The sequence below is a fragment of the Hesperophylax consimilis genome, chromosome 4 (assembly GCF_061612785.1).
Source record: "Hesperophylax consimilis isolate HC1 chromosome 4, BYU_Hcon_1.0, whole genome shotgun sequence".
NCBI classification, from domain to species: Eukaryota; Metazoa; Arthropoda; class Insecta; order Trichoptera; family Limnephilidae; genus Hesperophylax; species Hesperophylax consimilis.
In genome coordinates, this window is record NC_142839.1 from 33,486,293 (window position 1) to 33,514,130 (window position 27,838).

Below are 27,838 nucleotides of genomic sequence, written 5' to 3' on the forward strand. Positions count from 1 at the left end.
AGCCGAAGTGTCAAAGATGATCGGATTGGCGTTTGAAGTAAACAGTATGGAGGCTTGCCAATTCTCTCTCCTAAAATAAGCCTTATCCTTTTAATGGAAATTGTGATAAGTAGATGTTCTGAAGTAAAAATTCAATAATGTGGCCCATGTTACTTGACATGACTCGGGATGATTGTAGACGGACGCTACGGCGACTGGGTAAATATACATTCTTTGTACAATTCTTCATATTCATTTTTCCCTCCTTTACTATTGAAATGCCAGTGGTATATTTATGTCTTAAAATTGTTAAATTATGTGTCTTTGTGGTGTGTTTTGTTTATAAAAATGTATTTTGTGTGTTTCCCTACAGAATTAGAGGCATATTCAAGTATGATTAGTGTATTTAGAGCGCAGGGAGCTTTGGTAGATGACAGAAAAAAATTACTGGAAGATCTAAGGGGCGCACTAAACATAACTAACGACCGCCATACAGCTGAAGCACGGCGCGTTTCGAATGATGAATTACTTTCAACGATTGCTGACCAGTAAGAATAACATTACTTTATTTGTAAATATTATCATTTGACTGAGATTTTAATGAACAATTTTGTGGTTAATTATTGGTTATATTTTACTGTCACTTTGAAATGAATATATTGATTAATTCTTTTTTTCTAGGCTTTCAGGACCTAATACAGGTTTGGGTTGGGTATGTGAGGGTCGAAGAAAAATACCCATTCTTCCCCGAGGTATTCCTCAAACCATGTATACAGAGATAGCTGATAGAGCAGCCAATATGGCTGCCGAAGAAAATGAAAAGATGGCACAAATTCTAGCATTAGAACCCAAATCTGCTCCTGTATCTCCCAAGAGCCCCATTGAGCAAGGGGATCAGGATATGGAAGTCGATGAAACTGCAGCAGCAACCGGGGAGAGTAAACCTGATATTAAGAATGTTGCGCAAATAACTTATCCACCCGTTGTCATGTGGGATCAATCATCGAAGGTACAATATTACTATCATTTCAGTATACATTAGGTTATTTTTATATCAGGGATTATGGTGGCCCAGAAAATAATGGCTTTGTAACTATTATCATTCTCTATTTTAATTTCTTTACGCCATTGTTAATGCTATGATACAAATACTTTCAATTTTATTTATGTCGGAAGTTATTTTTAAATTATTAATGCATGAAAATTAAACCTTGGGTTGTAAATTTTTATATTAAGCCTTTGATGAATTATCAATAAAATATTATCTACAATTACCTTGCATAATATTATTCATATTTTTTGTGTTGGTTTCAACGGTGTACATTTGTGTTTGAATTCATCCATCGGATGGTAATTATTAACATTGTTACACTACGCAAATAGTATGTTTGTATTTTAAATGAATATAAACCACCTTTGATTGATGTGTGCAGCAATTCAGTAGAAGCATTACTTATTTTAATTTACGTAATCGTTTCATGATTATATTTATAATTATTTAAGATAAAAAAACACTATTGAATATCTGTAATTACTTTATATTTTCCATACTACTAAATTTTAATCATATTATGTAAATGAAATCCTCAGCACGGGAGATCCCAGTGAGGATATCATTATGTCCATTTGTTACAAAACTTTTTTTTTTTTTTTTAACTTCCGATTTTATTGTCCGGGTTAAATCTTCCCCATAGGAAAAACTAAACCCTTCCACTCACTTTTCCACAAATGATCATCTAGTCAATCAACACTATGTAAGTGCATTATATAAGCAAAATAAATACAAAACAATACAAGAACAACACGTCAACTCACCAGAGATCAAATGGGAAAATAATTCACCGACTCCAGATATTTTCATATCAGAGGGTTCGGCTCGGTAGAACTCCTAACAGGGCCTATAAATCCTAATGATCCCTCAACATAAATATTTAAAAAATCTTTTGTTATCCTATATGTAAAATGACCGACTTTTGCATCTTTATATATAAATTTTTTGATAGATCTAATAAGCCTAAATTTTTAATGAGAGAGCTAGGTATAATGCCAGTAGCCGAAATAACGAATGGTAATATTTTTATAGTCTGAGAATGCCAAATTCTTTTTATTTCATTTCCTAAATCTGTGTATTTTCTTATTTTTTCACTAACAGATTTTTGAATATTATTATTATCTGTCAGTGAAAGTAATGGTGTTTCAATTATTTTCAAAAAGGTAACTTTATAAAATTTTTATTCAATATAATAATTATGTATATTCATAAATGCTTTACAGGCCACTGCGTAATTAACATAATATTTTAAGCTATCCTTTGTGCTATGCATAAAAACCTTGTCTTATAAACATTAGTTTACCATTAAAAATAATAATATGTATATAAAGTATCTTTGTTTATACAAAGACAATCGTAAATAATGTTTTACAGAGAGGATTACTTGCGTAGTGTTGTATGCCCATATTAATACATGTAAAATTTATACTATGCCATTTTTGTATGTCTCAAGGGCACTGTGATGACCTTGCACATGAGACGAGGTCATTATATTCTTACTTTTTTATAGCTGTTCAATGTTGTGTTGTGTTTACAGGTGGCAGCTGAAGAGGGCCCCCCCCGCAAGCGCAGCCGGCCTGCCCCCTCCGCCCCCCCCTCAGCAGCCCCTGCCACAACCCCTCCAGTCAGCCGTGCCAACCACCAAAGATACCTTAACATATCGCAAATATATTCCAGTTATTCTAAAGCACCTCCCGGTAAGTTCATTCAAATAGTGTTACAAGTGTCGTCTATGTAGCATATTTAGAGGAAACTATGATGGATTTTTACACTTTTTCACTCCTAGGCCTCAGACAGGGCAATAAAATTGATTATCTGTTTAACAAAGAATTTCGGTATTTAAAAAAAAAACACCCAAAGTAATATAAAACTGACCTTACCTCGGACACACAGACATGCTAAAACTACCACCTGTCATAAAGAAGTGAATAGATTTTTGATTTTATTCATAGAGAATTCTCAATGAAATAAAAAATAGAACCTTTGATCACAAACTCTATGTATACCTGTTTTGATGGTCTGAAAAATGACTTTATTTACAGTAATTTGTGATAAAATTATCAAGCAATTGTTGATTACTGCAAAATTAATTGTAAAATACAATTTAATATTTTGTTGCGAACTATTATTGTTCATTTTTGTATCTGTATTTGCAATTCTTATTGCATGCTTGTTTTATAACAACTGTTATCAGGAGTTTATATAACATGAATGGATTTAATAATTTACAGAACATCTAGTGATTGCTGTACAATTTAAGATGTTTGTTTTTTAAATAATACAATTTTTTTATTGCAGTCAAACAATCCAACCAACCAGGAGGAAAGAATTATAGCCAAGGTAAAATGCAAGGAAAAGCAAATCACGGGCACGTCCCCAAGTCCGTATGGAAACATAGATCTGTTCACGGGAAACACAGCAACAGCGGCAAACACTCGGCCAGCGGTCAGGTGGCCATCCCACACCAACAGGTGCGCAGCGGGATCAAGTCCCCCACAGACCCTCATATAGCGGGCTCACAGGCACTCAGCGCAGGAATACAGAATGCTGTAGACGCCAACAATCTAAAGTCACAGACTTCCGGCTTCCAGGCCAACTTCGCACAATCCATAGCCAAGAGCATAACAACTGAAGATTCAATCGATGGCAAACAAATCAGTGGCAATACCCATGTGCAAGAATCTCCCGCCATGCAGCTTTTGACTCAGCCCCCTGTTCCTCAGGAGACATCGGTGGCCCTACCTTCGCCCGACGAGATGTCCAATGTCCCCAACATCGTCAACAGCAACATCAACCCCGCCGGCTCCCCATCCCTAAAGGGCCCCCAGACCGTTTCAGGGAAAGCTTGCCACCTCATCATCAAGAAGAAAGGAGACCCCCTGGGAGAGAACATCCCATCATCTCCCAAAATTCACGTCACCAATATGCAGATCATATCCAAACCTTCCGACATGGGCGGTATTAAAGTGTTACAGAATAGACAAGTGGTTGTTGCTCCTTCCCAGAACACTCCACAGAAAATGATCAATTCCAGTGGGAAGTTGATGACTACAAAGTTTGTTCAGCAAATACCGCAAAAGTCACAAACACAACTCAACGCTAATCTCACCCCCAAATGTAGCGCTCCCAATGCACTCATGGATAAGGTTATTATAGTTTCCAAATCCGTGTCTTCCACGCCGCCCAGTATTCTACAAAGAAGTCTTAGCAACGCCCCCTCTAAAAACATAATAATTTCCAGCCATCCCAGCCACCCAATCACTCACATCACCAAGGACGGAGAAACTAACCTAATTAATAAACATATTGATAGTGAAGGAATGATTTCCAAAATTATACCCATGAATAGTTCTGAAATGAAATTGCCAACTAAGACATTTGTTCTGACTCCCAAAAGCTGCCAGAAAATGGTAATACTACCTGCCAAGGGCAGCAAGGGCTCTCTCATCGGGCAGTCAGTGCCGCAGCTGCAGGTGAAGGGAATAACCGGGAGGCAGACCACCATGAAGTTGGTTCCTGCTGGTAATCAAATGTTAAACAGCCAAAACAAAAGCAGTAATTTAACTATTGTATCCAAAGCTAATTCAAATATTTTAACAACTAAAATTGTATCCAAAGACTCCCTGACACATATCAACATGTCGACTAATGACTCCTCACCGACTAAACTTCACCAGACTTCCCATGTACAAATTGCCCCCAAGCCCAAGGGACAGGCCATCATCCGCCCCGCCAATGCCAAAAGCAACTTGGTCTTAGTGCAAAAGTGTAGCCCTCTAAATAAAGGAGCCATTACTTTTACCAAAAATGGAAGTGACCTAACAAAACTTATGATGACAAATAAAATTAGTCCCGTGGTCATGCCACCTACAAATATAGTTCCAGAAAGTGAAGTGAATAGTGCGGAAGACATTAGTAAAAACACTGGCAATGTGATTGTTCTGCAATTAAGCAGCGAGCAGCTAGATCAAGCGGGTAGTTTAGAGTTCCTGGATGGAGACCAGAGTGGTCAGGGAATGAACTGTAATCTCAGTCTAAAAGCCGAGAACTCAATAATCACGCAAGACACCCCCGTCCTGTTTGACTCTCAGATAGGGGACCAGGCGTGTAACACTGACTCCATGGAGTCTGTTCCCGACACCTTGCTTAGTGTAGTTAGTATTGACAATGTCAACGAGCCCACCAACTCCTTTAGTGACGAGCAATCGTTGCCTAAGTTACACATGGACCCTGCTAAACTATCTCTAGAAAACACCGCCTCTTCCATCGTGACAGACTGGGACATGGACATAGAACCTACATCGGACAAAGAAAAGTCTTTGGAAATAAATAAATTGGCGTTAGAATTGGAAATGTCCAGTGACAGTGAAACGGACGGTTACATGGATTCATCGCAGGATGAATCAAAGAAAGATAAACACCAATTAAGAGAAAATGAATCAATTCAAAGAAATACAGGTTGGTGTTAATCAAATCATATTCTGTAACAAAATTAATATTTCCTGTTCCAACGCTTAGTTTAGTGTTGTAATCATTTAACCTTGTGATAAACTGACAATCAATATTTGAATATTTAAATCCTAGAAAGTAGCATGCTTGCAACTATGTACATATGACAGTAGAACACTAACTTGTATTATTCCTACCTTTGTTATACTAATACTTTTGTTGTAGATGAAAGTAATGCAATATTTCAACAACATAGCTCTAGAATTCCAACCAGTAGAACTCTACTAAGTCAGCTCCAAGACGAGGGTTCATCTAGTAATGATTCTTCTTTTGTATTGACAAAAAATATAGGAAAAAAATTCATTGTACAATCTGACAAGAGCGCACAATCCGCTAAAGAGTCTTCACCCAAGGAGGAGCGGGAACGGTCGCCCAAGGAATGCCAACAAATACTGGCAGAGCAGAAGAGCCAGAGTCGTGCGCGCATGGACATCTTCAGCACGGCCATAGCGTCAGCCGACATCAACCTGGACACCTTTGAGTACCTCGAGGACGGGATAATCTCTGCCGACGACATGTTCACTCTGCCGGGGGGCGAGGTGAGCAAAGGGGACGCTGCTGGGACCCCTCCCACTGCAGCCCTCAAGGACAAGGCGCTCCCCTCACTCGAGCAACAATTACATCAATTACTTGGAGATGACCACATGGGTAATTAACAAACTCTATCTACTCAACCTAATAATAAATACATACATGTCCGTGCTCTCTTCACTAACTTTTAATTAAAATAAGATAGCCAGAAGGACAGATCTGGTTTCAATACTAACTACAGACCCATTAATTTTCTGTCCAACGGGCAAAAACCTTAACGATTGATGATGAAACCCATTTTATTTTAGTTTATTTTAAACATCTCCTTATACAGCTATTCACCGTGGTCTAAAGAGGACAAAATACATATAAGTATTATTTATTAATAACTACAGGACACTACCAGTTGTGCTATCGAAATCCATTTCCCTGCTGTCCTTTTTATAAACTTCATTTCTTGAAAATCATAAAAATTATTTTCAATTTATTTTTTCTACTAATATGTGATTAGCACCCATGTTCAGGTTTATAAATTAGTTAACCCTTGGAATAAGGAACTCAAGTGAAAAATATTATGGCTTAAAAAGTATATTCATATAGATCAACAAACGCTGATTCTGAATATATGTATAAGTTTTATTACATATTATTATGTATAGAATTTAAAAATCATCATTTAAAAACAAATAGAACACCATTGCATTAAAACACACAGTTTGGTTGGTACGACTGAATCTGCTGAATAATCACCACCAGTCTACATGAGTAATATATCTATGGTCTACAATATACACATCAGGGTTGCCAATTTGTGGAGAATTCCCCAAATTGCTGGGAATTTCTAAGATTTGTCAAGAATTGGGTTTTTTGTGTGGGAATGTTATTCTGAGAAATTATATTGAATGATAATATACAAAATTTACAATAATTGTGAGAACGTACTATATTTAACACATTCACATAGCTTCGTACGTCGTGCAAGTGGGATAAAAAAAGGGTCTAGTTTACGCAAGCAGAGCACCAAAGGCTTTTGTTACCCAGTGGACCACAGTTTGTGGACCTTTTTATTAATCAATCAAACTCCCGGGATAGATATAATATACGATTTTTATAAAAATATTTACACATTATTTGGTAAGACGGTACTATTTACACGAAATCATTTTACAAAAAAACTATCAGTGGCGGCTCTTCTATGGGGTCATTTGATCAACGACCTCCCAAAAATATACTGCATTATTATTTAATTTAAAAAAATAAGGATTTAACAAACTATCCGATTATAATAATTTAGTTTTTATTTGTGTAGATTCGTACAATAATAGCGGGTTCCAGTGCCATCTAGCATCCAAATGAGTAGCTAATCTATATACCTAGCTTGGGTCACTTTAAATTTTGTCCCCAAACTTACATCCTTCCTTTATCTTTGCTATACAGACAAAGGAGGTAAACACTATCATGTCTGACGTAAAGGTGTTTTTCGGATATGACCGCGATGAGAAAGAGTTATCTACGGCAAGGTAGTAGAGGGAGATGTCAAAAAATGTCAATCGAAAATTTTTTTGTGTGATAAACGATAGCCTTCTTGAACTTGAATAATACTTCGCAAAATTATGTTTATCGTTATTGACGTGGAATAATTTAATATGTCAATTCCTGTGGATATCATATCGAAAGAAATCGCAAACAATTCATATAATCGTGACAAATGTATTCAAATCAATAGACATTTAGTAAGTCAACTGATAAAAAATGGACTGAGATTCGTGTTAGTGATTTTATAAACTTTTAAAAGGAAAAGATCTTTTAAAAGAAAAGAAAAAACTTTAATTAGTTATATGTGCAAATAATGATAAATAATCTTAAAATAAACAATTTTGTACTACCGGCTTCAGAATAGGTGAGCACTGTCAAATTAATCACATACATTGATGTTTTTATAATATTCACTTTGCATTAACAATATGTATTAATATATATAAAAAAAATTCAATTGATTTTCCACTTCTAGACCCCAAGAGCCGCCTCTGAGTAAGTTATTACGAAAATAATTTCATCCAGCGCATGCCGGGCTGCTCGGCATTTTATCTAACACGCTTATGATTAAAAGTTCAATAACCAATTTTAAAATATTATGAATTGCTCATTTTATCCGAAAAATATGTATCACTTTTAGCTTGGTTTTGGAAGAAACATCACATGTTGAGGTGACCCACACAAATTGAAACGACAACATGGGTTCTATGTCCATTGTTGGTCTTATTTCCATAACATTCATTACTATGTTAATTTAAACAGCAATCAGTATTGTATGTAAATTACAGCAACAATAATAATGTTAATTCCGTTACCTCAAACGCCTTTCTGTTCCTCCATGAATCCAATTGATTAATAAACAAAAGTAGTAGTTCAATTTACCTCTATTTTACCATATAAATTTCTTAGTTGACCAGTGGCGACTTCTTTGAAAAAGCACAAAATTAGCCCTTTGAATTGAATGAATGAATTAAATTAATAAATTTTATCTTGTGACACACTCATCTGATTCTCAATTTCAAATGGAATTGATTCTTCATTCCTTACCCTTGGCCTTGCATCCTACGATTTTATATATATAAATATATATATTTGTTTATTGTTATTAAGTTTAATTTGTAGAACTCCATTTTATTTTTTTATATATACAATAATATTATTATTGGGTTTATAAAAACAGTTTATATTTAAACAAGTTCTGCTGTGTAATTATTATTACGCGTGACAGCTGTTTCGCCCTCTAAAGGCATTATCAAACTGTATTGTACTGCATTATCAAACAGTTTGATAATGCACAGTTGTGACTTCAGATCCCAGTCTGTTTCAATGAAGATTGCGAGTTAGTCAAGTCACGAGACTCAAGTCAAAAGTTATTAATTCAATCCTCAACGCGAATATGTTTGGCAGTTTCGGGGTGTCCTTTCTTTCCTGCGCGAGCCAATTCCCTTACATAGTCGGGTGATATCTTGCTATTTCAAACCTTATTATGATGCGTGAACATGTTGATAATATTATTATTGTTTTTTATGGTACGTACCTACATACTTTTAGAGGTAGATCTCGAGTAGGATATAATGTATTATTTTTTTGTTCCTTCATTATTTGTTTTCTTACTTTCAAACATTCATTATTTTCTCGCATTGTTTTAACCATTATTTACTATTAAAATAGGTACATATCGACAGTCCCGAAGAACAATGTCGGATATGCAAATTTGTAGTTTTGCAGTAGAACTGTTTAAAGTTTCATTTCTGCAGTTTTACTGTTGTCGATATTATACATAAAAACAAATACTGATTATTGTTTAGATGAAGGGAAGTGTTATTTCATCGCATTTATCAATTCATATTAAAATATTCACATTAAAATCAAAAAATGTACGTTTTTATTAGACCACATAAAGTTAAACTATTTTGAGTTTACTAAATAAAATAAAATTAATAAAACATTACTGGTGAAAAAAAAACTGTTTATTTCTAAGATTTAATCATAGACCTTAGCTATACAATGCAAAAATATTAAATGAATGAATAAAAATAATTCTAAAGACCAGGGGAATAAGATTGAATCGATTCACTGCGGTGAATAAATCTGCCCTTATCTACTTTAAACAGTTGATTTTTTTGTGCACATGCTCTAATATCATACGCGCAGGATTTTTTTCAGATGCGATTTTAACCTTTATACTTTGAAAACTGTATAGAGGACAAAATCAGAATCGCTTGTGCTAATTAATGTCACTGTAGATTTTATTTCATGAATGCAGCCTCTATGCAAATAATTTATCTATGAATATCAACAAATTTTGGCGTCACACAAATGAAAATATTTGAGTTTTCAAAGTAATACAAGGGTCATTATTTCTTTGAAAACAAATTTTGAATGGTGACTGGATAACTCATCAAAATGACAATTCAACACACCTATAGAAAGTGCTATAAAGTTATGAAAAGATTATTATTTAGTTATAAAGTTATGATTAATAACATAAATTAGTGTCTTTTTAGTTTTAGAAAACAGTGGCGGGCTAAGTAAATAATAACTGTACCCAGGGCAAATGACACCACCCGAATATATTTTATGGGATAAAAATCGAATGAAACAAAATTCTTGTTAACCATTTTTATTTTTTTATTACAAGTGCTCTTTTACTGAACATTTATTTATTTTCTTTATAATATTTAATTAATAATAAATTATTTTTTAAACACAATTTATGTCCTTTTTTACAGAACATAATTTATGTGTTGAATTGTAAATTTCCCTATTACATACTACCAAAGTCACTATTTATTCATGCAATTAGTGTAAAGATCCCTACGCGTTCATACAGTGAACTGGCAATTTGCATAAATAAATAGAATGTTCCTATTCTAATTGAGCCTGCTACGTATAAAATGGCAAGTTAATCTAATGGCGATGTGAACATGTGTTGCTTGCAGATGATGCGGAAAAGCTGCAAGAGTTAGAAGCCTGCCCAAGAAGTGGTGCCATGGAGTGAAGATACTCACCTATCTGATAATGAGTGTAAATATTAAAGCAAGGAGCAAGTGGGAGTTAAAAAACACTTGACACAAATCAGTACATACGCATAGACATTCTATTTGTTACAAAATCAGTTATAGTAATAGAATTTGCGTGTCTTGTATATAGTAGTATAAATGACTTTTTGTGTTTTCATATCCAAATATATATAAAGACATAGACTCACATTACTAAATCATGAAATAAGGCAGACGACAGCATGAACAACACTTGTTAATATGGTTTCCTTCGCCCCAATGTTTGTATAAATTAATAAACACTGTTAATTTCAACTAATGACAGATGGGTTTAATCATCACTTGTTTTTAACTACTTATTTTATCGATAAACATTTTTTTATGAATTTTTTATAATTGTAAAAAGAATAATGTTATCACGCTGACAAGAACGCATTTAGAAGTATTATATTTATGTTAAGGAAGGTAATATGGAGGATATTATCGAGGACGGAATAAACAATTATAATTTGAGTTCACATTCGTCGGTCTCGGAGCGAGTACTTGGAGAGTTTGTTCTGTTCTGTTGAGATAGGTTCCGCATGTTAAGGACTTTGTGTATATAAGATGATCTAATCAGGAAATAAAGTTATCTGTTACTCGATTATATTTGTTTTGTGAAGTTTAGTTGTGAGGAGGATATTCTGTTATAAATCGAACCATCCGATAAAATATTTAATAAAATGAAACAAATAAATAAGAGGAAAATATTTATTTTTATGGTGTAATTGAGTAAATATATCAAAAATATTATATAAATCTGGAAAAAGCATAATATGTTGTAAAAAACCTGTGCTCAATACAAGATTAGACATTATTAAATGCTGTGTACAAAATGCTCATTTCAATATTGTATGTTTAGCAAAAATAAATCTTTAAATTAAAATATATCCTTGCATTTTAAATAAAACAATGATTGATACAAATAAAATTCAAAAAAATATCGTCCGCTAAAGCAGGACCCCTTGACATATAATAAATATGCAAGGGGTAATATCACTGGTTGACTTATCTGTGCAGTTCTACCGCACCAGATGTGCCTACCATTGTAATCTTATACTACTGTACAGTACGGTTCAACTTAATGCAGAAGAAATACATATGTGTAACTTAGTCGAGGTGTTTAGCTTAACCTAACGGCACCGCGCAGCATTACTTAGTAACGGCATGCATGGCGTTTGCCAAGTACTCTACGTTCTTGCTGGTGACTCCGGCCACTGAGATGCGACCGTCCTTCGTCAGGTAAACGCTGAACTCCTTGGTGATTCGCTCAACCTGAAATCAAACAAAACAGTTACAAACTGATGCATTCGAGACACTGCAATTACTTCTCATTGTATCATGATGGTGTAGTTGTTGACCTAATTTCTAAAAGAGGATACGTTCATTAACAATTGCTACAATGATGTAATTGAGACCCCACAGGGACTGAGCGTCTAAATCGTGTGTATTGCATAACATCATTTAAATTGACAACACAACGTTTTTTATGCTTAGTGAGACTTCGTTTACCCCCCACTGGGAATAAATTATTTTAATTTAGCACTTTCACTTTACATTACAAGCTAACATGTTACACAACCACTTACTAATAATAATTAGATATTATTGTCAATATAGTTTACATTTTAAATATGTACCAATCACAGAATAAAGAAAATGAGAAGTGCCTTCAATACAAATTTGAATGGAAACAAATGTGCCCCTACTTTTTGTTTCTAGACCATTTAGCAAGCGGTCTGCCTTTCTTACATTTGTCTGAAATTGTATATCATCATTCCGCTTGAATTTCATAATCTTGGTGAAACACAATTTTTTGTATGGAAATGTAGGCCCAAATTGGGCTTATGTTTAGATTACGAAATACGCCCACAAGGCACTTCTTGTGCTATTCTTTATTCTACGGTACCAACAAATAAACTTATCAAGTTCCAAGTTCAGCATATATTGAGACGCAGACCGTGCAGAGCAGGGTAACGCAGGCGGGCAATATTTTGCACACTATGTTTGCGTTAAATTCTCACAAACAACCAGCACCCAAGCAGACACAAGCTGGACTAAGTTAACTAAGCCGATTTCTGCCCCATCTGTCCTGCGGTGACATTCCTTCTCTGTATTGAGCTGTGCGGTCTGCATCTCGGCTTATCCTCATCCTTAACGGTTGGATTATTTGTATAGCGCCGTTTTCGTGAGAAATTCACCTCAAGGGCGCATCCTTATGTTTGGTTGGCTATCAAATTTTCTATTTACATTGAAATAATTATTGTTCAGAACAACCAAAATACTACATAAAATTATGCTAATAAAAACTGCATATGAAAGTTATTCATTTTTCTAATTCAAATATTATGCATAGACTAATTTTTAACAAATTTTTCTATTTGATTCTTTTCTACAAAATAAAAATTTTGACTTACTGTCACAGATAAATTTACAGTTTGATATAAGGAGATAATAAGTAAAACAATTTTAATGTTACCTGGTCCTTGTTAAGTCCGGTGAAGCAGAACATGCCGATTTGGTCGGTGATGTGGGTCCAGTCCCTTTGGCTTCCTTCCTTCTTCAGGTTGTCACGGAGAGACACCCTCATGGAGATGATTCTGTCAGCCATTCCCTTGACGTCCAACAGCCTAAGTGGAAAAGATAAAGATTATAATTGAAAAAATAAAGATATTAATTTTAAACCACCGATAATTTTATTTTTTTTCTTGTACATTGACAATAATTTCATTGTTGCGCTAGTACGTGTTTACCTTATCTAAGAGGCTATTGCATTATGTCTATTGGCTTTTATGGTATTCAATTTGGGGGGTGGTATGGGTACCCCGCCCTGCGAACCATTTATTGGACAACCAACACCTCTGCCATATGTCACCCCAAGTGGCAAGCGTTTGGTGACGTTGGTCCAGATCGGCGACTGCATCTGCCCACCAACTGCGTAGCGGACCAGATCGGGAGAAGCCGGTTGGGGGAGATCCTTTGACCTCAGCAGCCGGGGTCTCATTACCCATCGCATTGCACCACATACGTCCGTCGCTCCTGGACACACACTGACCCCCAGATCCACAGACCCACTCTTCATACTTTTATCCTTCCCAGAACCTTCTCTTTTTTCTTTCCTTAAAAAACCCTCCACACAGCATCCCCAAAGATGACATAGGCCATGAGGAAATTCATTTTCAAAAATTGGTAGTTCACAGTCGATATGTGATCCATGAATAAATAATTGTAGACAGATTTACGCTGTTGTTGGGTAAATTCTGTTATTGGATAGAAGTAGCAGTTTGTACAGTCATTGAAAGTTTAAAAGATTCAATTGCTTCCATACAAGTTGAGGTATTATAATATATTCATTTGAAAGCAATACTGGAACTCCTGGAAAAGGAAACGTCACTTGACAGATATAACTGACGTAACAAATACAACTATTACAGAAGTCATTACATATTCATTTTAAAGATTATTTTTGTGTTTAGTTTCCTGTACGCACTGAACAGAAGTAATCATTTTAGAATTATTTAAGATAATTACGCCTCTCACTGATAAAAATAACATTTTTTACGGTGGTTTTTTCTAGGTAATTTAGGTAATTCCCGAGCTGTAATTTTTTTAATTCAACGTATCTGTCAGGAAATTAATTCAGTTAATGCACAGAATAATAATAAATCATGCCACATTAGTCGACAGATATTTTATCAGTGCAGGCAAAGTATCTCAGCTAATGAAGCCTAGAATTGGTAGGAAAATCAGAGATGTGATCCTTTTAATCACTTGAGTGGTGCTGTATCCACAATCAAAAAAAAATCTCTTAGCTATTCTGGGGAAACTCTATATGGTAGATTATCAATAACACATTATCTGGTGAGACAGCACAATTTACAAAACCATAATTTTGCAAAAAAAACAAGTTATTACGAAAATAGAATCAAGTTGGTAGACGGTGAAAATTTTGTGTCGGCACATCAAGAGTTAATAATTTCTCTAATGTAACAGAAGCAAAAATCATAGAAAAAGAAAATAATATTAATAAATCTTAACTAAACATGAAACAGAACCAGTTTCAGAAAATAAAAAAGGATAAATATTACAATACCGCTTATAACCTTTAAAAGTTATTCTAATAAATCAAAAAGCAATAATAATATTATATTGCGGGGTTATAACAACTAGGTAACTCCGAATCAGCATCTTCGAGTTACAAACAAAAACCAATACCTTCATTTCATGAAACAGCGTCCACGTACGCACAGCTGTGCCCTGCCTTTGTTTGTACCTATTTACCAATCGGCTTTGATAGTCTGTGAAGTTTGGTTGTAGCTCGGTGACAGTCAGCATGCTTCCATGCCATCTCTCCTATGTTTCTATTATGTATGGATGTAGCTAATGATGTATGTGTGTATCAAGTACCATTGTTTCTTGAGGTCAGCGTCTCCCAGGATTTCGGAGACGATGCGGGCTCCGTGGATGGGCGGGTTGGAGTACATGGGCCTGACCAGAATCTTGATCTGGGACATGGTCTTCTGGGCCTCATCGGGGGACTCGGTCACCAGGGAGAAGGCTCCAGCCCTCTCTCCGTAAAGTCCTGCAATGAAAATTCTGTTGTAAGCAAGCTGAGTAAATATTATGATATGATTTGAGATTTTCGTGGCCAAAAGTATTATTTTGATTTTTATTTGGTTTATTCCTCCTTCTTTAGCCAACGTTTCGGACAGCGTTACAGTGTTCATCATCAGGGCAGATATGTTGGTATGGTGTATGGTGAAGTGTATTTCAAGCGTTAATCCTGTTGATGTGGTTTTCTGCATTTAGCTTTGGTGTCGTCGTCTAATACCGTCACAGGAAAGTGGATCATTTTGTAAGAAGCAAATTTTGGAAAAAGAATTTGAAACAATTTTTTAGTCACTACAACGACGTGTAAAAATTTTGTTAAAAAAATAAATTGTGTGAGTAATTGTTATTTTTTTTCAGGTTATATTAATATTTCTATCAAAATTATTGATAACATAATAAAAAAAATATCCGCACTGATTACCAGGGGAGACATACAGTAGAACCAGAAGACATTTGACGGCCGGCATAGTCCAGTGGTAACGCATTGGACTGCCATTCCGAAGGTCGCGGGTTCGAACCCGGCGTGCGCAAATAAATTTTATTTGATTGATTTGTGTTATTTCACAATTAATTAATTAAAATAATATATAGTATATTTGCGGCACGTTCCAGAGTGGAAGATACTACCAGTATCGCCCTGGTGTAAGACCACCATTCAGAATTGAAACGTTGCTCCAAATGGCTTTAGCCGTGTTTAGTGACTAGATCTGAATAGCCAGGTACTTCCCCACCTTCCTCTTTCCCTTCCCCACTTACCTTCAGCCTCACAACATCCCCCAATTGGGGATGCCATAGTCTCACTGGCTCCAGACGGGAGCAGTTGGGACTCTTGTGAGGTATTCACTATAAAAAAACATAGCCACATACCCAATAACAACCCTGGTGAACTTTATTAAAGGGACTGGGTTGTTGTTAAAGGATTGAGGTAAAATGGGAGACAGCACAATGGGCCTATGGCCTAAGTGCTCACGGGAACTATATGTAAACCGTCTTAGCTAAAAAAAAAAAAAATCTGCACTGATTACTTTTGGGTGTTTACGTAAAAACTGTCAATGGTTGTTGAATAAAGCAGACAAACTGCATGCCGGAGCAGTAAAAACTCCCATATAATGACCTCTGGCATCATGAAATTTGTAGTTTTTTTTCTTCATTTTGTACGGAATTTCGATCATGCACTATGGAGCCTTGTATTTACCATTTAGCAAGAAAAGAACCCATATTGCATATTGCTTATTTTTTAATCATTCAATAAGAAAAAATATTGAGTAGAAACTAAGACATAGCCAGGTAGTAATGAAATAAAATGCATTCAGAGGCTCATACTGTATTGACGTAAAACATAAACTTCATGTTATTATATTGCTAAAATAACAGTAAAATGTCAGAAGAACTCAAATAACCTTGTGCAAGAGAGCGAGATAAGGTGTTGTTGGAACAGCTGATAAAAAGATGAATTGACGCAATCGAATCGAGTAGGCTATCTAATAAACAGGCATTGTATTATGCATTCTATTACGTATGAGGCGCTAAACACAATTCATATTTCCAAGTGACGGACGGTAAGACGGAAATGTTTTTCTATCCGATTCAACCACTATGAATGGGAAAGAGTTAACTATTACATATTACAAAACAATGACCCAATTTAAAAAAATAAATTATTATTGTAATAGTTCGAATCTACACTACCATGCTTTCAAAATATTTTGAGCATATATTGTATTTTTAAAATTATTGTGTGACAGATATCATACATTTACAGTACAAGATTTCTTATTTCAATATTCAACATTTTGGAAGATAGGTGTACAAAAAAGTTTTTGATTTTGATGATAGGCACAATCATTATAATCAATTCTCTGAATACAAGTAGCTATTCTGGAGAACCTACGTATGGTAGATTATATACTATTTTTATAAATATCTAAACACATTATCTTGTAAGGGTACGTTTACATTTGCGAACCGAAACGCGAACCGTACCACGAATTACGGGAAAGGAACGAATCAACTGCAAGCGGCGTTTCGCGCCATTTGCGGTTGCTTTGTTTCTTTACCATAAGGCTAGCTTTAGACTTGTAAGTTTTTTCGTAAATTTACGACTTCTAGCCAATGGGCATATTGCATTTTGAAAATCCAATATGCCCATTGGCTAGAAGTCGTAAATTTACGAAAAAACTTACAAGTCTAAAGCTAGCCTAAGTTGAGGTTCAGTTCGGCTTGCAGATGTATACGTAGCATAAGACGATGCGATTTCCAAAAAGATAATTATGCCAAAAAATAAGTAAATTACAGTAGAACCTCGTTAAATAGAAATCCATGGGACATCAATAATCAAATTTCGAATCAACTGAAAGAAGTCAAAGAACATGAAACATAATACCAACCTAAGCCCTTGTATCTTTTATGGCAAATGTTTTTATTACATATTTTTGATACCTACGTGATAAACTATTTTAGTATAGCCCCCCGGTGTGCCGTGTGACTGGTAGTCACCAGATAATGTGACATAATCTGTTTAGATCTGGCTCCGTGCCAACATGGTCCTAACAGAATATTCACACGGACATTTAATAGGAATAAAGACACATTATATTTTTAGACCCATTCAATTTCGAAATACCTATCAAAATCTTTTGTTAGCACCATTGACACTTCTGACCTCTTTTGTTTTTTTTTAATATGCGTTGTCAGTTTTTTGCAGATAACTTAAATTTAGCCCAAAAACTGAGTGTGCATTGTGACAATGTTGAAAAGTACATTAATTACTGAACAACACTATTCGAGTCACAAAGTTAAAAGAGTTTTGTGTTAAATTGGATCACATCTACTACATTCCCCTACTGAAATATATTTTAAATCAACTGATTATTCCAGGCGGTAACAGGATAAAACAGAATATTTATGATAAAATAATAGGTTAGGTGTTTATTATTTTCCTTCACTTTTCTTCAATGTTTTGTTTTGTCATGGAACTATTCCAATCATCTCAAATAAAGTTTACAAGTCTTCAAGAGAACTAGGCTCACCCATATTCTTGGCATAACTCTGAGCAAGAGCAATTTGATGGCCATCCTTCAGGAACAAGCGGACGGCGCGGGCGTCTCCGGCCACGTCTCCACTGGCGAACCCTTGGTACGCCATGTCGAAGTACGGGAAGATCTTCTTCTTCTTGATGAGCTGGAAAAAATGTTCATGTTTGACGTCTTACTATCTAACAATTAAAAAACCACAAAGTAAATTTAATTAAAAATTACGCGCTTTGAAAGCATGTACAAACAATATTATTATGAAATAGATAAAAATAGTATTTCTGTGCAGTTTTTATTTTAATTGTTAAGACTGTTTGAGCAAGATAAATATTGTAGGGTCTTTATCTTTCTTTATTTATATAATTTCAAAACATTAATGTAAGGAATATACAATGAACAACAATTTGCAAAGCACAATGAAGAAGTCATGGAGAGAGATTAGCTGGCTGACATGCATCAAAAAGATTTCCAAAGAAGTCTCACTTAATTATATCAATTAATGTTTGAAATTAAACCAGAGGTTCCCAAAGTGGTCTATATGGACCCCCAGGGGTCGATATCGGCTTGCTGGGGGTCTATGTCAGCGAGAAAAAAATTTGGGGGTCCACGAGATTCAAATGGGGGTACATACGAGCGGACCCCCATTTATCTCAAGTCATTATTTAGGAGTTCCGTAAATGACACAATAGATTTAACACAAATATAATAGACTGAGAAATTACTTATTTGATATTTGAATTTTTATATTTCGTGTTGTTAATTGAGGTATATAAATAGAGTCTATGTTCCTTTTCTTGTCAGAATTAATATATTCAAGCAAAACATTGCACATTGGAAGTTGCGAAATTTCCTAGTTCCCCAACTTATTTTTGAAAAACGTCCAGGGTAATAATTACGTTCAACATCTAAATGTACTTTACACAGGCTTCAAAACTAAGTTTGAGGACATTTTGACTATAGAAATGTAACGTTGAAGAATTGGAAAACATGTGACAAGAAGAAATGACCGGAATAAGCACTAACAAAGAACTTAAGGGGCAGTTCTGTAGGGCTAGCTACAGAAAGAAATTCCCGTTGCTTATCCTGCTTCATTTTCATTTGGTGTAATACCTCACAAGGGTGCCCCTGTCTGCACAATGTAAAGACAGAGCAACTATACCGCCACCCGGTTGTTGGACAAGCAAGGGAAGGGAATCTATTTACTAAAAAAATAAATGATTATCACATGGGACGTTAATAGTTTTAGGAAAATTCAATATTCGACAGGCAGGGGGTCTACGGAAAAAAAAAAATTTGGCAAGTAGTCTACGGGGAAAAAAAAGGTTTGGGAACCTCTGAATTAAACAAACCTGTGAGAGCTCAGCCCATTGCTCAGGTGTGGGATCCACTCCAGTAGGGTTGTGTGCGCAGGCGTGGAGAAGGATGATTGCACCGGATGGCATATTCTAAAAACATAAATAACCTTTCTAAATACTGAACTTCATTACCATTGAATCCCAGCATAATCATGAGTTATGACCGCATAAAAGTGTCACGTTAAATAATAATTTTATGGTTCGATTTTATTCTTATCAGCTTAACAATAAAATCATTCATCATTTAAAAAAATGTTAATTTGATTAAAGACACGCTTATTGTAAGTGATAAAGGAACCATTTTCAGTGTGGTGTAACCATAATACCAGTTATAACTGGTAATCTGATAAAAGCGTTTAAAATGATAAAAAACATGTATTTTGCCAGTGAAAGATAATAGAAGTTTAATCTAATTAATTTTAATTTTAATAATATTCAAATACAATTAGTTTTCACTGCATTAAATAGTCAAAAAATTTGGTTGTTTAATATATTTTTGTTAAATTTTATTTTGTTACTCACGTTGATGTCTTCGCAAGCTCCTTTGAAGTCGAAGCCGCAGGTCTTTGAGTCGTAATACCTGTAAGCCTTGGGTACAAGACCCGAGTGCTTGATGATGGGGGTGTGGTTTCCCCATGAGGGGGTCGGCAGGTATACTCCGCGATCCAGGTTGTGGAAGGCAGAGAGGAAGGCAAATCCAACACGGAGTGCTCCGCTTCCGGAGATAGCCTGAAAGAGAAAGTATTATTAAAATTAATGAATGTAAACCTCCCAAGTTTCTTCTATTCCTCTCAGTTCTTTGTGCATCATGCCAGTTGTTTCATTTTATTACCGGTACCCTGGCATTTATTTAAATTGAATATAGGCAGATTTGTAATATTATATGTCAATAAAATGCACAGAGGCGTGCACTCCATGCAGGCCACACAACCACAACCCACCCTACCTTACTCGCATAAAAATATTAAATGTTTATTCCAAAAAATCAATCCGTACATTCAAAAATATGCACAAAGTTCAAGCAACGAATCATAGCACCATGCGCACTATACTGACCACACACTACAACGTGTCAAAGGCAGAAACTAAGTATGCCGCTTTGGCAACTCGGCCATAAAATGATCATAGGCTACTGTCTCATTGCAGGCCCAGCCATTGAAATAATTTACCTATGTAAATATTTTTTTGTATTTACGTATAGTAATAACCAAAATTGTTTACCAAGTTTTGCATATTTAATAAATAGAATACGAGTCTAGCCCTGCCTAGCAGCTTTATGAGCAAGCCAAAACGTTGGCGATAATTATAATTAAACAATATACTTCTTATATTAATGGATAACCCACTTTCCTGACACGTAATTGCATTAAAGTAAGTATTACAGTCCAACATTAATAATGAGATAAGATAATACAATTTGTTTTCACACACTCATAATAAATCATTCATAAAATATCATCAGTTGCAGAAATTAAGCAAGATAAAATATCACCAGGTGCAGAAATTATGCAAGATCAATTAGTTTATTCAAAATCTTAAATCTCCAAAAGTTCTTCTCCGATTGCAATGAAATTTTGAAACAACGTTGCATTTGAACACGCCATCTGTTCGACGTAAAGGCAAAAGCGATATTGTTTCTCTATCTGCACAGACAGACTGAGCCACAGCAATAGCTAGTTAATAAGAAGTAATTCATTTGGACGTCATAATATTAACCCTTCAGGCTTCTGGCATATTGATTACGTTACATTTCTTAACTCTTTGCATGCGGCCGTATCAACTGTTGTTACGGCAAAAAGTCTATACTCACACGCGGCTGTATCAACAGTTGATACGGAAACTTTGACGGCCGATATTCCAGCGTTCTTTCGTCATAAATGTATTTCTTGCTCACTTGGACATTCGTAGAACTATCACGATGCTGACATCTACAAGAATTTCTCAAAAATAAAATTGTATTTCATAAAAAAAGATCGATAATCAAGTGCGCCTCTTCGCGCCTTTTAGTCCTTTAGTTTACATTTTTGTCAACGGATGGCGTTAGTACTAGTATGTCATTCACAACTTTTCATAACTAAAAATGATAAGTGATCATGGTGTCCCACTTGTGTCTATCAACGCAGTGGCCTAAGTACACACACGCCGAGTGAATGGCGGGACCACATTCAAAAGATACGGTACGTCTTTGTATGAAATTTTATGTTTTTGTTTTTATAAACATCTAAGAGTGTTGACACACGAGGATTTGTTTTCATATTGTGGAGAATAATCTGTTCTGTCTATACAGGGTGTATCGGCACTAACCTGACAAACTTTAACCAGCTATTCCTTAGCACATTTGGAGTAAAAAATGTTATGGGCACTTTGCTGTCCATTTTTTTTTCAATTAAAAACAAAAATATTTAAAATTTCCACACTACATCACTGTCATTGGCATTGCGTTTCGTGTTCAACAGCTGTTATAAGCAAGTATGTCAAAAAGCGTCTTCGCTCTTTCGCACACACTAAATAATAATAGTTAAAAATGAGACGAATGGTGCCGTGCCATTTAGTTGTGATTGTAAAAGTGCGCCAATATAGGTACACACGTGCATTATTCAACGGAATTCGAATAAAATATTTGCCAGATGGGTTTTCAAACTTTGACAAAGGATAAAACAGAGGTGACATGTGGTGAAAATATGAATAATAAATTTTTTATTAAAAAAAAACGTTACCGGACAGCAAAGTGCACATAAGATTTTTTACTCTAAATATGCTAAGGAATAGCTGGTTAAAGTTTGTCGGGTACGTGCCGATACACCCTGTATAGTCCAATAAATCATGCCAGAATGCTATAATTTGACATTTAATTGCATGCATAGGTATTTGAAAATATGTACCGTGTACGGGTATAGATAAAACGGAGCAAATTAACGCGTTCAAAAGGTTAAGGATGCTGACAGAAAGTCGGAAAATTTGTGTGTATTTCCGTTTTTCAATCAAATCCAAATAAATGGTATATTTTTGAACGAATCTGAAAACTAAAAGCTGTTTTTGGAAGGTGATGAAATACGCCTTCAAATTTTATTATTGGAAATAAGCGTATTAATTTATATATCGTCGCATTAATTTGTAGACTGCGTAACTCCAAATTTTTCGAAAATACGTTTTTAATGCCATCTGGTGTTAAAATTAGTCCCGCATCGACTAGTAAAACTCGAAAATTAAAAAAAAAATTAACCTTTTAGATAAACACAAATTAGGAAACTGCGTAAAATCATGGTGCCATTTTTACTCGCGAATACTTCGAAACTCCTTAATTCAGTATTGGCCGGTGAACCGTGCATGCTTGTTGTGTTTTTGACTGAGGAAATTTATGTACGGTGTAATAGTTTTACCGTGAAATTAACTGAGATAAGTTGATTAATCAATTTTGAACATTTTATAACCTTAATTTTAATTGTGAAGTCACGAATAGTGTTTTGTATCTGTAGTCTAAACTGACGTCTTCTGCATCGTGTGACGCTCTGCCGTAGCTCTCTTATTTTATGTGCCTCTGCGGTTGCGTTCACCGCTTTTACAGTGGTAGCTGCTTATCACCACACGCCCTCCTGATGTCATCATCACTGCACGAATTGATTTAACTATCCCGGAGCCCTTCGCGTCCTACCTAATATGTCGTTGTTCTGTGATTATCTCTTCTTGAAGGTCACCATCTCTTTGCAAGTGGATCTCCTGCTGATGCATATCCGGATCCGGTTCTTCACTGTCCTCTTCAAACAAACCCAAAATATTGACGGTGGAACGTGCGGCAATTCCATCTCGTCTCTCCTCAGACACAGTCCGTTCTCTGTCAGGCATCTTCCGCGGGTCAAGCACATGTCTTGGTATGCCATCTACTTCGATGTTGTTGACTGAAGTAAGTCCTGTCACCCTTCCATGCACGATGTGCATCTCCCATCTACTGGCTTAACCGCAAGAAGATCGCCCACTTAGAACTAAGTCAATACTTCCTCTTCTATATTCACTTGCGCAGAAGGGTGTCTCCACGAGTAAGTGTGAACTATACTAGACAGCGCAACACCTTGATCATCCTGACTTTTTGCAGCCAAAGATTGTACCAAAACACTGCCTGAAGGGAATCGCTTCCACTTCTGGCTGCAGTTCTCTTTATTGTTTGATGATGTCGTTCAACTATACCGTTTCCAGCTGGTCGGTATGCCGCGCGAAATCTTTGACGAACATTCCATCTCTTATACTTATCTGTAACACTGTAGAAACAAAATGCAGTACCATTGTCCATGAGAACTACTTTGGGCGGGCCTCTTTCCCGAAACACTTCTTCCAAATGTCTGATAATCGAAGCTGCATTATCTGACTCGATTTCCCGCCACACGGCAAATCTACTTGGACCGCAATCGATAAATGTGAGTAAACATTTCCTACCGAAATGAGTAACATCAACTGCCAAGCCACTCCAGGTTGTCACAACATTAAGATTACCCGCTTCATGGGATGATGGCGGAGGGTCAATTGTCCTGCATTGTACGCAGGAACGCATCTATCGACGTTCTTTCTTCTCGCCTCGGGATCGACCAGCCGGGCAAGATGAAGCGTTCACTTTACTCCAAAGTGATGCTGAGCATGAAGAGTTTCTACGCTTAAAGCACATGTGTGCTCACCAGTTCCACTTTCAAGTCTCTCCCACCTATCTTCACACTCTGAGGAGTCTCTTTCACAACTTTTCCTGTCATGGCTACTCTTTGCCCGGGTCTTGCAAACCCTAGTAAGTACATCAGTTTTATTTCTACAGGACAACAAGGGTGATCGACAATGTCAGATCAAATTCTTCTACAATCTCCTTCATCAACCCCAAGCGTCACTTAACGAGCATCTCTGACACGACTACTCCCGGTCAGTGTAGATCTCACCCAGCAAAAAACCGTCGCCGAATCTGTAATGATCTCCAGAGTTTGAAGATTTCACTTGAGAGTCAGATTTAATCCATTAAGGAAGGAAAAGTACCAGCATTTACAAGACTTAAAACAGACATTAGAAAAGGATTACCACTCCTTTTACGATAACCTTCCGCACCATTAAAATGCATCTAAATAGACTGCCTCGACATATACATTAAAAAAAGATACATGATTTACATTACACAATATTGAATATAGTACAGTTATTAATTACATAATATATGTATTTGATGTACCCCCATAAATAAGCAGGGCTTGTGTGTATGGAGGTGTTGTTATATTGGTTTATATTTGATATTATTCAGTTCAACTGTTCGGAATACTTTTTAAGGTGGCTTTTGAATTCGTTTATATTTGTATTCATGTTTCTAATTTTTTCCCGTAATGAGTTAAAAAATTTAACTCCGAGATATTCATGGTTGAACTGTCCTATTGTTTTTTTACATTTAGGAGTAGGAAGTATGGACGTTTGTCTAAGATTTCTGTTATTTTTAAAGGGTGCAATTTTATTTTGAATATTGTTTTTATAAATTTGTAATGTTGCATGGTAGAAGTATAATGCACTTAATTTTCTGACTTTAAATTGTTTGAATAAAAGTTCGGACGAATATGAATAGGGTTTTTTTAATATGGTTTTTATTATTAGTTTTTGTGATACGTAAATTGTTTGTGTTTGATTTTTATATGTACCGCCCCAGCCTATAATGCCGTATTGTATAATTGATTGACAGAAAGCGAAGTATGTGAAAACATAAAATAAAAAAGTAAAATAAAGTAAATACATAAAGTAAAACATACATTGTTGTGTTTTATTTTGTGACTGTAAAATTCCTATCTCCCAAATTTTCCGCTAGGTTGTTCATAAAACTGTTCGCAGAAAAGTATGTATCTTTTGTAAAATACGTATCTCCATTCTCGGTTTTTATGTAAACTTCCTAACTCCGATTTTAAATAGAAAGCTTTAACTTACAAAAGTTTAATGATTGAAAATAAATTTCGAAATATATTATATGTTCGAAACATAAATAAAAAGAATGAGCCGTCTTTCATTTTTTTTCACTACGAGGTTTTTTGTGCCTCCTGTAAAATTTTACATTTGGTGGTTACGCATTCTACGAATTAATGCGACGATATATTAAAATTTTGAAATCATACATAAATGGTTTTTAAAATGGCTCATCTTACGTTTTTTTGTCTAAACACTAATAATGAAAAAAAAATTATTAGAAAAATGTATTATAAACCACACTCTTTTTTCATTTCATATAAAAATAATTAGTAAAAAATTCACAAAGTAGAGGTGTACATTTTAATTATTCTGTGGTTAACTTCTACATTTTAATGTAAAGCTTGGTATTTTTTCTTTCTAACACTGTTTAGTTCATATTTTTAACTATGACGGTAAGGGAAATACAACGATTTCTATGAGACCGTATGAGCTGTTCCGAAAAGCTAACAAATTGACTCTACGGATAATAGCTGTTAAAAAAACCGAACAAATTAGCTTGAGGAGTTAACGGCAATCACAAAACAAATATTTGTAAAAACAGAAAACAACAATAATTAACAAAAACTAATTCATTACGACATCAAAATATTTTTTATGTTAAATTAAGATTGTTTTTATTTACCTGGACTGTGGAAGTAAGTCCGGCGGCAATCTGGGGGCTATCATCTCCGAGGGCCAGGTTGATGCTGTGCTTGCAAAATTCAGGAAGTCCTCCAATGGCGGCATATTCATGATCCATCTTCCTCTTGAGGATGTTTTCTTCAGCCTAAAACAATAATCAGCAAGTCAAATAATGGTAACTCATCAAAAAGCATGGAGTCGCTGATGAAAAGGCTTCTCCATTTTGTTTATGAGGATAATGATGTGCGTACGACATGAAGTGAAGTATGGCTTCCAAAATGAATGTACATAAATGTTTAAAAAAGTGCTAAAAACAATTGAAGAAATTATAGAAGAGGCCAGATTCATCCACAGAGATCAATTAAAAAGACTAAACATCAGATGATATTATTGAAAACATGGATTAACATCATATTTTTCTATGCTCAAAGAGGTAGGCAAAGAGAATATAATGTGAGACATCTTTAAACCCATGAGTTTTGGTCATGTGGCCAAGAGATAATGTGACAATCTGTTTGTGAAAGTATTTGAAGAGTCCAAACCTTGCTGACACTGGGGAGGATGTATGGCTTGCCATTATCATCCCTGTAGGCGCCAGCTCCAAGGTTCATCTTCTTGGGGTTGGAGTCCTTCTTGAAGGCCTCGGTGACTCCCAGGATGGCATCCGGGGGCCCCATCTCCACATGGCTCCACCATGAGCTGCAAACATACTTCCGTTATCATTCTGTTCGCCCGTTACATAACATTACAACACTCACTACTTGCAAAGACAAACTAAACATTTTTTAAATGTATTATTTTTATATTGAACATATTTTAGTATATCTAATTTACAACGAAATTAATTCTCTTATTTTCTTTATAATAAAAAATCAGTGATAAAATTTATTGTAAATTAGACATGATTGATTTGTGCATTTTATATTTGTTTATTTGATGTAGATTATTGCGTAGGCAGTAATTTTCGGTTGGCTTATACGAGAAAAGAAACTTCTTTGATGCTGTATGTATTTCAGAAAAGTTTTTATTCATACTTTTAATACAGAAAAAAATATAAGTTACGCCCAGTTTAGTGGTAAAAGTTATTTTAAATCTAACTATACCCTATTTGTAATGTATCATAATATTCCCACGGGGTAACGAAAGTGAAAATCTATCTGTTACGTAAACGTAAACAGTGAGCACCATAAAACTACCCTCATTCTAGTAAAAAAATTGAGAAGTCTATTTATGGAAACTTTTACTTGCCTGGCTCGGCTAATAACACCGCTGTTGCTGTTAATAGCCTTAGTGGCCAATTTGGAGAAACCCTTCATGGAATGCGCCATTTTAACACAAAAATCAGTCAACTGAGTTAAAACTCCCTCACCGGCAAAATCTAATAAAGAAACACGGCGAACAGAACACGTCAAATCAATCCACGAAAAACGTCAATGTCAGATATAAGTCGCCAAAACGTGGAAGAAGTAGCGAAACTTTAAAATTGTGGGAAATTTAATCCAGGCGTAAGCAAATTCATTTTCCATACAGTATTTATTATGATACTATGAGTAGGAAGATTTTATCATATGGCTATTAGTCTTTTCTTATGGACAGAAATAT

At 35.3% G+C, this 27,838-nt stretch overlaps 2 protein-coding genes across 3 annotated transcripts; one reads left to right on the forward strand and one right to left on the reverse strand.

Moving 5' to 3' along the window:
• On the forward strand, positions 1-11,537 carry LOC149424593 (uncharacterized). 2 transcript variants are annotated; one of them, XM_089630888.1, is made up of 7 exons: positions 1-198; positions 353-527; positions 661-988; positions 2,568-2,727; positions 3,329-5,488; positions 5,705-6,187; positions 10,549-11,537. In XM_089630888.1, exons 1-7 carry the CDS (start codon positions 138-140, stop codon positions 10,605-10,607), a joined length of 3,426 nt encoding a protein of 1,141 aa, XP_089487014.1. In that variant the 5' UTR covers positions 1-137; the 3' UTR covers positions 10,608-11,537. The 2 variants fall into 2 exon arrangements, with proteins under 2 accessions (XP_089487014.1, XP_089487015.1); XM_089630889.1 differs by having other exon boundaries at positions 5,831-6,187.
• On the reverse strand, positions 11,345-27,674 carry Got2 (glutamate oxaloacetate transaminase 2). The gene is made up of 9 exons (XM_089630891.1): positions 27,485-27,674; positions 26,779-26,935; positions 26,238-26,381; positions 20,168-20,374; positions 19,640-19,735; positions 18,288-18,438; positions 15,055-15,229; positions 13,127-13,277; positions 11,345-11,922 (listed from the first exon to the last, which is right to left on the reverse strand). The coding sequence occupies exons 1-9, from the start codon at positions 27,562-27,564 to the stop codon at positions 11,800-11,802; spliced, it is 1,284 nt and encodes a 427-aa protein (XP_089487017.1). The 5' UTR covers positions 27,565-27,674; the 3' UTR covers positions 11,345-11,799.
• Positions 27,675-27,838: the final 164 nt, after the last annotated feature.

Bases quoted from the DNA above. Each gene is read 5' to 3' on its own strand.
- Got2 (XM_089630891.1), bottom strand. From the start codon at position 27,564: ATGGCGCATTCCATGAAGGGTTTCTCCAAATTGGCCACTAAGGCTATT. The intron at 18,439-19,639 runs GTTTGTTTAATT...CATTTTTTCCAG, and splicing joins AATGGGCTGAGCTCTCACAG to CTCATCAAGAAGAAGAAGAT. The intron at 13,278-15,054 runs GTACTTGATACA...TTTTCCACTTAG, and splicing joins GCTGACCTCAAGAAACAATG to GCTGTTGGACGTCAAGGGAA.
- LOC149424593 (XM_089630888.1), top strand. From the start codon at position 138: ATGTGGCCCATGTTACTTGACATGACTCGGGATGATTGTAGACGGACG. The intron at 199-352 runs GTAAATATACAT...GTTTCCCTACAG, and splicing joins ACGGACGCTACGGCGACTGG to AATTAGAGGCATATTCAAGT. The intron at 2,728-3,328 runs GTAAGTTCATTC...TTTTTATTGCAG, and splicing joins TTATTCTAAAGCACCTCCCG to TCAAACAATCCAACCAACCA.